The sequence below is a fragment of the Eretmochelys imbricata genome, chromosome 27 (genome assembly GCF_965152235.1).
Source record: "Eretmochelys imbricata isolate rEreImb1 chromosome 27, rEreImb1.hap1, whole genome shotgun sequence".
In the NCBI taxonomy this organism is placed as follows: Eukaryota; Metazoa; Chordata; order Testudines; family Cheloniidae; genus Eretmochelys; species Eretmochelys imbricata.
In genome coordinates this window covers 15,003,912-15,018,910 of record NC_135598.1, presented here as the reverse complement: position 1 = coordinate 15,018,910, position 14,999 = coordinate 15,003,912, and the positions used below count along the sequence as shown (strand labels likewise).

The window sequence follows — 14,999 nt, the reverse complement described above, 5'->3', positions numbered from 1 at the left end:
GCAGGGGCTGCAGCTCAAAGGAGAAGCAAATCCAGCCAGGTGGGGGTCCCGGGGTGCAGCGTCCATGTGCAGTGGCATCAGGAGCACACGCTGCCCACGGGGAACCGGGAAGGGCCCTCGGGAAGGCACCTCCTGCCCCTGGGTCCCAGAAGGAAGAGCTCAGCAGCCGGCTGGCAGCGGAGGAAGGGGGCGGGGGTCCCTGTGTGGCGGCCACGGGAGGATGTGCCCTATATTTAGCTCGAAGGGGCCATGCTGGCTCTGGCCTTATCAGGCCCCTGCCCCTTGCCAGGGCGGAAGGAGGGACAGAGGCTTTGAGGCGGCTGCGGTCGAGCCCCCATCTGGCGGCTGGCTGGGGGGTCACTGCCAGGGCCCTGCAGTGCGGGGGGGTCGGGCCTGTCTGGCCACCCCACAGGAGATGGACCCGCTGCACCGAACAGAGCTTTCCCTTCAGAGCAAAACCAACCGTGGCAGTAACGCAGGCAAGAAACAGCCCCCCATGAACAGTCCCCTGTGCGGCCGGGCGGGCTCCCTGAGGGGCGTCGAGGGTCCTGAGCTTGCCCCCAGCCAGTTAGGTGCAGGGAGAAGGGATGTGCCCAGGGTCACCCAGCAGAGCTGTGCCAGAGGTGGGCCTTCCCCCCAGGCCTCCCAGGTCCCCAGCTTGAGCCGGAACGGCGCCGTCCTTCCTCCCGTCTGTGCTCCGCTTCGAAGGAGCCTGCCAGCTGCTGGCTCAGGGGTAGGAGCCCCACGCCGGGCTCTGCTTTCAGCCTGGGTCCCGTGAGCAGATGGCGCTCGCCCCAGTCCCTGTGTGGGGCGTCGCCCTTTGCCCCTCCGGTCTGCCTCTGTGCAGCCCGACCCGCGGCCCGACCTGTCGGTCTCTGTGCCGGGCCTGACCGCTGTGTTCTCCCTCGGCAGGACGGCTCTCGCCAGAGGCCAGTTCAGAAGAAGAAGACTGTGTCCTTCAGCACTATGCCCCACGACCGGAAGATCAACAGCACGGCGGCTTGCATCTCCTTCATGCTGGAGGGCTGCGAGATGAAGAAGGTTCGCTCCAACTCCCGCATGTACAGCCGCTTCTTCCTGCTGGCCCCTGACATGCGCGACCTGCGGTGGGAGCCCTCCAAGAAGGACTCGGAGAAGGCCAAGATCGAGATCGAGTCGGTCAAGGAGGTGCGGGTGGGGAAGAAGACGCCCGTGCTGCGGAGCAACGGCCTCTCCGACCAGTTCCCGGACGAGTGCGCCTTCTCCATCATCCACGGCGACAACTACGAGTCCCTGGACCTGGTGGCCAGCTCGCCCGACGTGGTGAACGCCTGGGTGATGGGGCTGAGGTACCTGGTGTCCTACGGGAAGCACACGCCGGAGGCGCCCGAGGCCGGCCACCCCAGCCTCCGGACCTCCTGGATCTCCTCAGTCTTTGAGGTGGCGGACCTGGAGAAAGTGGGCCAGATCCCCGTGGCCCGGGCCGTGCAGCTCATCAAGGCGCTCAACCCGGGCATGAAGGCCTCCACCATCGAGCTGAAGTTCAAGGAGCTGCAGAAGGCCGGCGAGCGGCCAGGGAACAACGTGGCCTGCGACCTGTTCGTGGAGGCCTATTGCAACCTCTGCACCAGGCCCGAGATCTTCTTCCTCCTGGTCCAGTTCTCCAGCGACAAGGAGTCGTTGGGGCTGAAGGACCTGCTGACGTTCTTGGAGGTGGAGCAGGGCATGGAGGGGGTGACCGAGGAGACGTGCCTGGAGATCATTGGCAAATACGAGCCCTCCAGGGAGGGCCGGGAGAAGGGCCACCTGGCCATCGACGGCTTCACCCGCTACTTGCTCTCCCCGGACTGCTCCATCTTCGACCCGCAGCACCTCCGGGTGTGCCAGGACATGACGCAGCCCCTGTCCCACTATTACATCAGCTCGGCCCACGGCGCCTGCCTGCGGGAGGACAGCTCCTGGGGCAGCACCGGCCTCGGCGGCTACATTGCCGCCCTGCGTATGGGTTGCCGCAGCCTGGAGCTGGTGGTGTGGGACGGCCCGGAGGGCGAGCCCCTGGTCTCCGGGGGCCGCTCGGCCGCCTCCCGCGTGGCCTGTCGCAGCGTGGTGGGCGTGATCGACCGGTACGCCTTCGAGGCCTCCGAATACCCCCTCGTCCTGTGCCTGGCTGTGCGCTGCTCGCCCGCCCAGCAGAGGCTGATGGCCCAGTGCCTGAGGAAGACCCTGGGCGCCAAGCTGTACCTGGACCCCCCCGACCCCGAGGAGGCCTACCTGCCCTCCCCGGAGACCCTCAAGGGCAGAGTCCTCATCAAGGGCAGGAAGCTGCAGCCCAGCTGCCACGAGAGCGAGGGGGAGGTGACGGACGAGGAGGAGGGCCCGGAGACGGGGCAGTGCCCGAGCGAGGCCGACGGGCAGCCGCCCGCGGGGGGCGGGCGGCGCAGGCTGCGGCTGAGCAGGGAGCTGTCGGAGCTCGTGAGCCTGTGCCAGGAGGTGCCCTTCCAGGACTTCGAGGCCTCGCGGCGCGGGCAGCGCTACTGGGAGCTCTGCTCCTTCAGCGAGGCGGAGGCCGGGCGCTTCGCCAGCCAGTGCCCCGCCGAGCTGGTGAGCTACAACAAGCGGTTCCTGTCGCGGGTCTACCCCAGCCCCCTGCGCATCGACGCCAGCAACGCCAACCCGCAGGACTTCTGGAAGTGCGGCTGCCAGATGGTGGCCTTGAACTTCCAGACGCCGGGGCTCATGATGGACCTGAACGCGGGCTGGTTCCGCCAGAACGGGGCCTGCGGGTACGTGCTGCGCCCCGCCGTCATGCGGGAGGAGGTCTCCTACTTCAGCGCCAACGCCAAGGACTCGCTGCCCGGCGTGCCCGCCCAGCTGCTGCACCTCCGGGTGATCAGCGGGCAGAACCTGCCCAAGCCCCGGGGCTCGGGTGCCAAGGGCGACGTGGTGGAGCCCTACGTCTGCGCCGAGATCCACGGCATCCCGGCCGACTGCGCCGAGCGGCGCACCAAGACGGCGCTGCAGAGCGGGGACAACCCGGTCTTCGAGGAGAGCCTGGAGTTCCAGGTGAACCTGCCCGAGCTGGCCCTGCTGCGCCTGGTGGTGCTGGATGACGACTACATCGGGGACGAGTTCATCGCCCAGTACACCATCCCCTTCGAGTGTCTGCAGAGCGGCTACCGCCATGTGCCCCTGCGGTCCCTGGCCGGAGAGCTGCTGCCCCACGCCACCCTCTTCCTGCACGTGGCCATCGCCGACCGGCCCGGCGGGGGCAAGGGGCGGGGGCGCTCCGGGCGCAGGGGCCGGCGGCTGCGGGAGTACGCCTCCGCCAAGGCCACGGGCATCAAGCCCATCGACGAGGTGTTCCGCGCGGCTGGCCAGCCGCTGCGCGAGGCCACCGACCTGCGGGAGAACATGCAGGTACGCGCGGGGGCTGGGGGCAGGACGCCTGGGTTCTCTCCCCCTCGGGGAGGGGAGTGGGGTCGAGTGGGTGGGAGTGTCTGGGGGAGGGGTGGGGGTCAGGACGCCTGGGTTCTCTCCCCCTCGGGGAGGGGAGTGGGGTCTAGTGAGTGGGAGCGTCTGGGGGAGGGGTGGGGGTCAGGACGCCTGGGTTCTCTCCCCCTCGGGGAGGGGAGTGGGGTCGAGTGGGTTAGAGTGTCTGGGGGAGGGGTGGGGGTCAGGACGCCTGGGTTCTCTCCCCCTCGGGGAGGGGAGTGGGGTCGAGTGGGTTAGAGTGTCTGGGGGAGGGGTGGGGGTCAGGACGCCTGGGTTCTTTCCCCCTCGGGGAGGGGAGTGGGGTCTAGTGAGTGGGAGCGTCTGGGGGAGGGGTGGGGGTCAGGACGCCTGGGTTCTCTCCCCCTCGGGGAGGGGAGTGGGGTCTAGTGAGTGGGAGCGTCTGGGGGAGGGGTGGGGGTCAGGACGCCTGGGTTCTCTCCCCCTCGGGGAGGGGAGTGGGGTCTAGTGGGTTAGAGTGTCTGGGGGAGGGGTGGGGGTCAGGACGCCTGGGTTCTTTCCCCCTCAGGGAGGGGAGTGGGGTCGAGTGGGTTAGAGTGTGTGGGGGAGGGGTGGGGGTCAGGACGCCTGGGTTCTATTTGGGAGGCCCCCAGTATAAGGCCTGTGTTAGTGCCCCAGGCCAGGCTGTGCAGGGCTCCTAGCTGGGGCTGCGGCCCTGCCCTCCCCACGCAGCGCGCCGTGGGGCGTCCGGCTCACTGTTTCTCCATCTCCAGAACGCCCTGGTCTCCTTCAAGGAGCTGTGCGGCCTGACGCCGGCGGCCACCATGAAGCAGTGCATCCTGACCGTGGCCACATGGCTGCTGCGCAGCGAGAGCACCCCCAGCGTGACGCTGAACCTGGGCGAGCAGTACCCCCCCATGGAGGCCCAGGGGCCCGTCCCAGAGCTGCTCCGCAAAGTGCTCACCGCCTACGAGACCGTAAGCTCCCGCCCGGCAGCCAGCCCCCACCCCGCCCGAGCCGGCTCCCTGCTCGGGGGCGCGGGTGGCCAGGCCAGGTTGACCGGGAAGTGCCAGCCCCCCGCCCCAGGATGGGAGAGCGAGGTCCCAGCATGGCCTGGTCCTGCCACCTGCCCTGCTGGCAGCCGGCCAGACGCGAGTCGCTCCCGCGGCCCCCTCGGCGTCCATTTGCCCCCCTGCCCCTCGTCCTCACGGGGTCGGACGCCGTCCCAGCGGGCGGCAGGAGTCCCGTTCATAGCAGCAGCCGGAGCCGCTTCCTTCCTTTGCGCTCCCAGGAGCCCGGGGCGCCTGGCCCAGGCATTGCTGGGAGCGGGGAGGCTGGGGCTGGGGGGAGCCTGCGGGGGCCGGTGCGGGAAGGGGTCACCCGGGTGCTGGGCCGTCCCCCATCCTGCCCCCTCTCTGCCCCCGTCTCTGCTCCCACAGACGATCCAGACCAGCCGGACGCTGATCGAGTCGGCCGACGCTGTGCACAGGAAGCTGATGCAAGCCCAGCAGGCGGGTACGTGCCCCGGGGGGCAGGCGCCACGTGCTGCCTGGGGAGGCTGGAGGCTGCTGGGCCCGGCTGCAGAGTGGGGTGGGTTTGGGGGCCCCGACTCCGCTCCCCCCAGGGTGCTGGGGGGCTATGGGCACCTGGGGCCACGGGCGGGTGGGGGTGGCCTTTGTGCTGGTCACCAGTGACACCCGCTGGCATGACGAGGCCCGGCGCTAATGGGGCCTCAGCGCCCTCGTGGCTGGAGGTTCCCTGGCCCGCCCCGTCCCCCTGCCCTCCCCGGGGCTGGATGGGAGCCGGCACCCCTGGAGGGGAAAGACCCCGGGCCCCAGCCGGCCCGGCCTGGCCGATGGAGCTGGTGGCTCCTGCTGGGGCGGTGACCTTGGCGCTGGCCGTGGGGGAATCTGCCGGGCTCTGCACAGCCCCCGAGCCCCGGCCAGCCGGGCCCTGTCTCCTGTTTCCCAGGACAGCGAGCGGAGGAGCTGTGGCTGGAGCTGTGGGCAGGGAAGGGGGCTGGGGCGTGTCGGGGGCAGGTGCATTTGGCTCGACCCAGGGGTGTGCGTATAGGACACGGCTCTGACCCCTCTCCTGGCTGCTCCCAGCTGAGACACCTGATCCGTGGAGCGAGCGCCTCGGCCCCGGGAACAGCTCCCTGCCGCCGGGGGGGGCCAGGGCAGGAGACGGAGCCCGCCCTGCACCAGGAGCAGGGCCCCAGCCCCCAGCACTGAGAGGGGGCAGAGGGCCGCCGAGGGGCGGGCGCTGGGCGGAGCGGAGCGATATGGGGGAGGCTGACGAGGAATCAGAGAGGAGTCATTAACTGCCAAACCCCGGAATATAATTAGCACCAGAAATAACAGACTGGGGCTGTTGGCATAAGTGGCAACAGGGTGTTATGGCATAAAAGACACGGGGCTGAACGCACACAGGCATGTGCTGCTGTCAGGCTGTGCCGGTGTACCTCCCTCCGGCCCCTCACTCCCGACCCGCAGCCCTGGGCTCCCCCCCCAGCTCTGCCGGTGCCCCTCACTCCCGACCCGCAGCCCTGGGCTCCCCCCCCAGCTCTGCCGGTGCCCCTCACTCCCGACCCGCAGCCCTGGGCTCCCCCCCCAGCTCTGCCGGTGCCCCTCACTCCCGACCCGCAGCCCTGGGCTCCCCCCCCAGCTCTGCCGGTGCCCCTCACTCCCGACCCGCAGCCCTGGGCTCCCCCCCCAGCTCTGCCGGTGCCCCTCACTCCCGACCCGCAGCCCTGGGCTCCCCCCCCAGCTCTGCCGGTGCCCCTCACTCCCGACCCGCAGCCCTGGGCTCCCCCGCCAGCTCTGCCGGTGCCCCTCACTCCCGACCCGCAGCCCTGGGCTCCCCCCCAGCTCTGCCGGTGCCCCTCACTCCCGACCCGCAGCCCTGGGCTCCCCCCCCAGCTCTGCCGGTGCCCCTCACTCCCGACCCGCAGCCCTGGGCTCCCCCCCAGCTCTGCCGGTGCCCCTCACTCCCGACCCGCAGCCCTGGGCTCCCCCCCAGCTCTGCCGGTGCCCCTCAGTCGGGGCAGCGCTGGCTGTGGGTCATTGCACCCAGGAGGGCCGTGGCGGAGACTGTGGCCAGCAGGGCCGGGGGTCAGAGCCCGCGCCCTGGCTGGCTGGATCCTCGGGGAGCACCAGGAGCGTGGAGCACTATAAATAGCCCGGGATTAACGGGTGTGAGGCAGAGCGCGGGTCCCAGGGGGCCGGCCAGCTGGGCTGGGTCAATCCCTGTCCCCCCAGCCCAGTGCCCCACCACCTGCCCTGCCCCCCAGCGTGAACCTTGACGCACAGTGCGGGGGGCGAGGCCCTGCCCAGATCCCCCCAGGGTTAATACCCCCAGTGGGGGGTGCGGTGTGGAGGGGGATGATGGACGGCAGGTGGGCGAGCCGCAGCGTGTGGGCCCGTAGCCGGCACCATGGGGGGGTGGGGGGGGACACGTGCTCGGGGCGCTGTGCAGGGGGTCCGCTTAACCCCTTACGTGCTGGCTCAGCACAGGGCCCGCGCGGGGGGCAGGTTACTGCAGGGGCTGCACCTCTTCACTTCGTGTAGAGTCACGGGGGGCTGGGGTGTCGGGGTGGGGGCTGTGATGGTGTCGGTGGGGGGTCGCTGTAGGGGATGGGGGCCGCGGTGGCATCGGTGGGAGGTCTCTGAGGGCCATGGTGTCGGGGTTTTTGGGGGGGGTATGGTATCGGTGTGGGGTCTCTGGGGGGATGGGGGCCACGGTATTGGTGGGGGGGCGTGGTGTCGGTGGGGGGGTGTCTGGGGGGAGCTGCCTTTGCTGGTTAGAGCCCGTAGCTCGCTGAGCGGCTTGGCGGGTGGCGAGGAAGAGGGGCCCCCATGCCCCACGGCCCCTGAGTAATCTCCATCTGCTGCCCCAGGGGCGTGGGGGGGCTACATGCCCATGCATGGTGCTGGTGGCCCTGCCCCATGGCCCCGGGAGGCCGACACGGACGTTTCCCGTCAGTTCCCATTAGCGTCAGCCGAGATAACGAGCCGGAGCCCTGCGCTAATGAAGGGGGATCAGTGCGGGGGACAGGCAGGGCCCTGCGTGAGCTCCCACAGGGCGGGAGGGACTTTGGGGGGTTACAGGGCTCCCCGGGGGGGGGTCGCTACCCTCAGCTCCTGGGATCCCCTCCCCCACAGGCAGCTTCGTGGCTGTGCGGGTGCCCGGGCGAGACGTGGGGGGGCTGTTCTGCGGGCGACTCCCAGGCTCCTTGCTCAGCAGAGGTTTGTGGGGGGCGGCCTTGGCTGCTGCCTCCCCCGCCAGCTCTCGAGGCCGTTCCCTGGTCCCCGGCACGGAGGGCGCCCGGAGGCGGCTGGAAGCTGCTGGCTCGGGCGTGGGAGGCCAGTGAGTCCGCGGGAAAGGCTCCTGCTGGGGGTGCTTGTCCTGGCGGGACCCCCCAGCAGCACCGCATGGGCAGACCGCACTGGGCCAGTGTCACCATCCACCCGGCGAAGGGCTCAGATCGGGCACGATGCCACCCCCTGGGGAGACTCCTCCCTACGCAGCTCAGCCCTAGAGCCCACCTGCCTGCTCCCGGGGCACAGGCCCCCCAGCCACAGCCCGGCTGCCCCCAGCCACCATCCCACGGTGCTCCCATTGGAGTCCAAGGCACTCAGAGCCCACGTCTCCCACGTACACCCCGTCCGTGCCCACAGGGCACCGCCCACCCCCACGTCGGCCCCAGGGCCCTCGCCTGAGACGGAGCCCATGGGAACCTGCTGCTTGCTCCCTGCAGGGGTGGTGACAGCTGCCAGCTGGGCCCTGCCCTGCCGCCGGCTGGGATCACACCTGTCCCAGCCTTCAGACCCGCTGAGCCGGGCGTCGGGCATCCCGCACGTCCCCTGGGCTCTGGGGCTGCTCTGACTTGCACCGTGACTGCACCGGTCCCCCAGGGGCAGCCGAGCACCTGCCTTATTGGGGATCCCCCTTTGTGACGTGGAATTCCCTTGTTTCCAGCTCCGTAGAGCTGCCCGAGTGGGGTGCAGGATGCAGTCCTGGATCTCTCCTGACCCCAGGCCCCCGCCAGCAGAGCTCCCCGGCCTGGCGTGGGCTGCCTGTGCCCCCTACTCTCCCCTGCCCGTGGGCTGTTCTGAGGCAGCTCCGTGTCTCCTTGTGCAGCCGGGGCACCAGTGAGCAGCGCAGGGCGATCTCCGTCCGGAGCCAGCCCTGGGCACCCTGGCGCCGGCTTTGCTGTATTCCCAGCTGCCTGGCCGCTGTGGCCCCTCCTGTCGGCGCCAGCAGCTCTCCCCACCCGGCTCGGCGTGACGGCTCCCCTCTGCTCTGCTCCCCAGGGATGGGTTTCCACAAGGAGCTGCACCGCCTCGAGGCCAAGGAGGGGCTGAAGGGCAGGAAGTTGCAGAAGGCCCTGGAGAGCTTCGCCTGGAACGTCACGGTGCTGAAGGTAATGCCAGGGCCTAGCCCAGGGCGCTGCCTGATGGGGATGGGGGATTCCCTCGAGATTTTTGGCTGCAATGGTTTTCTCTTGACTTAGTTTCCCGAGGACCAGTGGGACCGAGAGCCGGGATCCCTGGTCCCACCTCTGCCACTGGACTCCCTTAGGCCCATCCCCTCCCGGGGTCTGTTTCCCCACCTGTGCCTGGGACAGGTGAGGGCTGAGACCGGCCTGACGGGGTGAAGCTCTAGGCCCTGCTCCCGGGGGCGGTGGGAAGCCAGACGGCACCGCACAAGGGAATTTCCTCTGCCACTCGAAGCGCTGGACCATGACGCCCAAGAGAGGGATGCCCACGCTGAGCGTTCGCATCGCCTCCCTACGTAGCAAACCCGGCCAGATTCACATGCCCACAGGACAGGCGTTATCCCTGCTCTCCTGGGGGAAACTGAGGCACGGGGGAGGGAATTCCTTAAGGCCACACTGAGAGTCAGTGGCGGATCCAGGAATGGAACCCAGGACTCCCGCTCCCCTCTTGCGGTGCCAGCACTGGCAATGGCCCTGTGCATCCTGCCGGGATGGTGTGTGTCTCCCCCATGCCCATTGATCTTGGGACCTGGGGCAGATTCTCGGCCTGCCCTGACCTTCCAGGCCACCAGCTCCCAGCCCAGCCTTGCCCTGGGCCTGATGGGTGCTGGGTCACGTGGCAGTGCTGAGACGCCCAGGGATCGGGGCCAGCGGGGCTGGGTACAGTCAAGGCTGCGGACAAAGGGGTGTGCTGGTGGCCGGGGCTGGTTCCCTCAGCCTGGCTGTTTTGTCCTGGTGTCCGCAGCCTGCCAACTCCATGCCCCCGGCCCAGCAGCCTCCACTCCTTAGGAGCCCTTCCCAGCTGCTCCAGCACCCACAGGGCTGAGTCACCCATTCAGCACGACGTCGGGCTGAATCCCAGCCCTGTGTGGGGAGTGGGGCTACAGCCCCCCAAGGGCTGGCCTGCGTCACGGAGTCCCCGGGCGATGCTCTGGAACTGCTCCCCATGAAGCCAGGCAGGACTCTGGGGCAGTCTCCTCTCTGGGAACAGCCTGTCTGCAGGACACACAGCTCCCCCGGCTTCCACCTTCCTGGGTCTGACCTCGGAGCATTCAGCCTCCTCTGCCCCTCCGTGCGCTTCCCAAAGCGAGTCCGCCCAGGCGGGGCTCCTGGGGAAGCCAGAGGGTCCTGCCCCCCAACTCTGCAGTCAGACGGGACTCTCAGCCAGCCAGTAACACAGAAGGTTTATTAGACAACAGGAACATGGTCTAAAACAGAGCTTGTAGGTGCAGAGAACGGGACCCCGCAGCTGGGTCCATTTTGGGGGGCAGTGAGCCAGACAACCACGTCTGCCCTTCACTCCATGTCCCAGCCAGCCCCAAACTGAAACTCCCTCCAGCCCCTCCTCCTCTGGGCTTTGTTCCTTTCCCGGGCCAGGAGGTCACCTGATTCCTTTGTTCTCCAACCCTTTAGCTCTCACCTTGCAGGGGGGAAGGGCCAGGCCATCAGTTGCCAGGAAACAGGGTGTCGGCCATTCTCTGTGTCCAGACCCCTGCACACACCTGCCCTCTAGGGCTCTGCAATGATCATACACCCTTACCCCACCCCCTAGAGACTTAAGAACTGCATAGGGGAAACTGAGGCACCCCCACAATATTCAGAGGAAACATTAAGAACAGTCCCACTTCGTCACACCCAGCAAGGGAGCTAGACACCGGGGCTTTTCCACAGGGTCCCCCTGGTTCAAATCTCCAGTCTGCTCAAAGGCAGTGAGGTGGGCATCCACATCCCCCCCTTCCCCCCAACCAGGGGCAGCAATTTAGTCTCGAGGTTCCCTGCGGAACTGGCCCCCTGGGGTCTATCCCCACTCACCCCTGGGGGGTCCCCTAGGCCTCTCCGCTCCCCCACCGCCAGTTCATGCTGCTGCTGCTTCTGCAGCTCTTTCTCGGGCTCTCGCTGTCTCTCACAGTCCTCTTGCTCTCTCGGACTCAGCTCCAATCCCGTCCATCTCCGATCCCCGGATGGGGAACCCGATCGTGAAGACCCTCGTCTGGTTGGGGACAGGAGTCTTGGCGATGCCTGGCTACTACTCCAGCTGCTCCCAGATCCTGCTATAGCCCCATTTGGGGTCAGGAATCTGTTCCTTAGAGCGGACATCCTCCTCCAGCTGCACAATTAACTGTGCCTTGGTGAACTTCCCAATGCTCAACCCTCTCTTTCTGCACAGGGTTACAATGTCCTTCTTAAGGAGACGGTGACAGGCCATCACTCCGCTCTTCCCAAGTTGTTGTGGACTCACAGGCCCGTGTGTTCTCAGCTCCCCACGGTTTCCAGGGAGAACCCCTAGTGTGCTAGCCCTTCTCGAGGTCACCCCCTCTTTGCCAAGGTCGAGCTGCAGACTCCTCCGCCCCTGGGACCGCTCGCTGCAATCCCCCGGGGAACCCTGTTACTGCAAAAGTCCTTCTCTCTCCCAGGGCCAAGCCGCAGGCTCCTCCGCCCCTGAGACTGCTCACCGCAGTCCCCAGGGGGACCCCATTACTGCACAGTCCTTCTTGCTGGTCACACGCTCCCAGGAGTTAACCGCCCCCCGAAACCGCTCCTCTCTGAGCCTTCAGCATGCCTGGTCCTCATCAATCCCCCTTCGTTTTACTGCTCCCCAGTCACTTACTGCAGGAAGCGCCATCCACGGGGTGCAGTACATCCCACCGCTACCACCAGGTGTCACGGAGTCCCTGGGCAATGCTCTGGAACTGCTCCCCATGAAGCCAGGCAGGACTCTGGGGAAGTCTCCTTTCTGTGAGCAGCCTGTCTGCAGGACACACAGCTCACCCGGCTTCCACCTTCCTGGGTCTGACCTCGGAGCATTCAGCATCCTCTGCCCCTCCGTGCACCTCCCACAGCAAATCCGTTCAGGCAGGGGCCTGGGGAAGCCAGAGGGTCCTGCCCCCCAACTCCGCAGTCAGACGTGACTCTCAGCGAGCCAGTAAAACAGAGGTTTATTAGATGACAGGAACATGGTCTAACACAGAGCTTGTAGGTGCAGAGAACAGGACCCCTCAGCTGGGTCCATTCTGGGGGGGCAGTGAGCCAGACAACCACGTCTGCACTTCACTCCATGTCTCCAACCAGCCCCAAACTGAAACTCCCTCCAGCCCCTCCTCCTCTGGGCTTTGTCCCTTTCCCGGGCCAGGAGGTCACCTGATTCCTTTGTTCTCCAACCCTTTAGCTCTCACCTTGCAGGGGGGAAGGGCCCAGGCCATCAGTTGCCAGGAAACAGGGTGTCCGCCATTCTCTGTGTCCAGACCCCTGCACACACCTGCCCTCTAGGGCTCTGCAATGATCATGCACCCTTATCCCCCCACCTAGATACTTAAGAACTGCCTAGGGGAAACTGAGGCACCCCCACACGATTCAGAGGAAACATTAAGAACAGTCCCACTTCGTCACACAAGGATCCCCTGAGCTGTTCTTGGCGGGTGAGGTGAACCCCGGCATCCTGGCCTCCCCCGCAGGCTTGGCTGCCACAGTTTGGCTCACATGGTCCCTGCTGGCCTGTGCAGGGGGGTGCCATGGGGCACACACAGGTGAGGACAGCTCTGTGCCCCCTGAACTGGGCTCTGCCCTGCCTGGGCCTGGACCGGGGCCCCATTGTTCTGGGCGTGGGGTGGGCTGTGGGGAGACCCGGGCCCTGGTCGCGTGGGTCCGTCAGAGGCAGGTTGGATCAAGGTGCTGTACAGTGATCCCGTGCTGCCATCTAGGGGCTGTGTGGGGCACAGGCCGTCTTGGGGAGCGAGCATCCCTCGGAGCTGGGCAATGGCTAAGGGGCCCTAAGGTGCTGAGCTGGGGAGAGTAGAGGGCAGTGCCACGCGGGCGTAGGGGCCAGAGCTGGGGGGCTGCTGCACCCCCTGGCTTGACGTGGTTTCCATCGTGTGCAGGGTTGAGCTTGGTTCAATGGCTCTCAGCCCCCCGCCCCCCTCGCTGTACCAAGTGTTCCCGTGCCCCGGCTCACGGCTGGGACGCTGGAGCGGCCACGTCTGCGGCGAGTGTGGTGCCCGCGGCTGCCCGCAGAGAGGAGAACAGCCCACTGCTGCCGCCAGCGAAGGGAGCTGCTCCCCTGGCTCGGGCGCTGTGCGCCCAGGGTCGCGGGTTCGGCCCCGGCTCACGGCGGGGGGTTCCCAGCACTGTGCCGACGGCCGGGCTCTGCGTCCTGGCTGGTTCTCGGGGCTCCCCGTCCCTGCCCGGACAGGCGCACGTCGGGCTGGTCTGGTGCCGCTGCCCGGAGCCGCTTCCCTCCCCTCCCCCCACGACACCCCACCGCCGCCGGGCGTGTAAACGCTGCCTCCTGCTGGCCGCTGCCTGCCCAGGGAGCCAGCTGGGGCTTGGCCGCGGGAGGCGCAGAGTGGACTCCAGGTGGCGCCAGAGCAGTAGCCCAAAGGGGCTAGTGAGCAGCGAAGGGGGCCGGGTGTGGCTGGGGCCCTGTATGTGCCGGGTTGGGCAGATGACCCCCAGCCCCAGGCTCTGCTGGCGCCAGATAGCAGGGCCCCCCCACGTGCCATGTAAACGCACCTCGACCCGGAGCGATGGGGGGCGGGGGGACGGCGTCGCCGTGATCCCTTAAGGACCATGTCCTGCCAGCTGTAGGGTGTGTCCGCTCCTCTCAGCGCCCATGGGAACTGAGCTTGCTGGGCCCGCAGCAGGATTGGGCCTGCATAGGTAGATCTCTGCATTTATCGTCCGCTCTCGGTGCCACTTGTGGGGCGGAGCCTTGTCCCACCGGGGGGCTGGGCTGAGATCCCCTGCCCCCCCGTTCACCCCACAGAGGCCACGGGTGGGTGGGATTCCAGCCTGTGCTGACCCGAATGCCTGGAGCTGGCTGTGAGGCGGGTGTGAAAGGGGAGACTTGCTGTCACGTGGCTGACCCGTGAGCCGAGGCGTCAGGGACTCAGCTGGGGGCGAGGGTCTGTGCAGGAGGTCAGACGAGAGGATCACGCGGCTCCCTTCTAGCCCCCGAAGCCCCGGGCAGGGCTGGGGCGGGGGGACGCAGCTCGTCTCATGGGAGGTGGGGTTGTGCCTTAGGGGGCAGTGACTCTGTCTGGAGGGGGAGCTGGCTCGGCTGGGTTAGGGTCTCTGCGTGTCGTACGTCGGGCCCCCCTCCCCGCAGCCCAGGGGCCAGCACCCGCTGGCAGGGGGGAGCCCCTGCCCCTTGCTCTCCAGCTGCTGCAGGAGCCGTGTGCCCCTGGGTCCAGGCTGCTCCCCCAGAGCACGGAGACCTCGAAGGAGCCAGGCCCCGTGGGTGGGGGGTGCCCATTGGGTGCTGTACTGATGGGGTCCCACACGCCCCACACGCCCCCTGACCTGTGGCCTTTCCCCGCTGCAGGGCCAGGCAGATCTCCTGAAGCAGGCCAAGGCGGAAGCTCTGGACAACCTGTGGCAGATCCACAACGCGGGGCAGTCGTGTGGCATCGGCAGGAATGGTTCTGCCTCCCCCGACCTCGCCCAGGCCCGGACCCCGCTGGAGCCCATCTCCGAGACAGAAGGAGGCAGCGACACTGGGTCCTGCTGACCGCGGGGCAGGGCATGGGGGCCAGGACTGAGCCCGGGGCCCCCAGCGCTCCTGCCACGGACCCAGGATTGTACGGGCAGCGACCCCACTCCAGAGCTCCCAGGCCTTTGACCGTGCGCGTGGAAGACAGGAGCCCGGCTGTCGGCGGGGTGGGGGCTGCCCGGGCCGTCCCAGGGTGATCCAGACAAGTTGATTCGGGTGGGGGCAGAGTTAGCACTCACACCAACTGCCCACGTGACGGTACCCCCCCGGCTGCAGCTGGGCCGCCCTCCCCCCACCAGTGCAGCTGCAGCCGGGGGGTACCGTCACGTGGGCAGCCGGTGTTCGCCCCACGATGGAACCCCCCTTTGGAGGGCATCGGCTGCGTCTGCACTGCGGGGTTATGCCAGCGCGTTACAGAGCGTCACCGGACCCCCTGGGCACCCAGCCTGCGGACGTGGGGGTCTCAGAGGGGGGCTCTCTGGGCACCGAGTGGGGCTCACGCCTGCTCCGTCTCGCCACCGGCCTGCCAAGCCCCCGCCGCCCCCGAGGGTCCCGGCTCAGGGCTGGGCTCTTTGCCTGCTCTGG

At 68.0% G+C, this 14,999-nt stretch overlaps 1 protein-coding gene across 1 annotated transcript in view; it reads left to right on the top strand.

Moving 5' to 3' along the window:
- Positions 1-14,432, top strand: part of LOC144257996 (inactive phospholipase C-like protein 2) — a 28,650-nt gene extending 14,218 nt beyond the window's left edge. The window contains exons 2-6 of the mRNA XM_077806283.1: positions 913-3,396; positions 4,203-4,406; positions 4,869-4,944; positions 8,745-8,854; positions 14,247-14,432. Of these exons, the coding sequence (XP_077662409.1) occupies positions 913-3,396; positions 4,203-4,406; positions 4,869-4,944; positions 8,745-8,854; positions 14,247-14,432 (3,060 nt within the window). The remainder of the gene's footprint in view (positions 1-912; positions 3,397-4,202; positions 4,407-4,868; positions 4,945-8,744; positions 8,855-14,246) is intronic.
- The last annotated feature ends 567 nt before the right edge of the window (positions 14,433-14,999 follow it).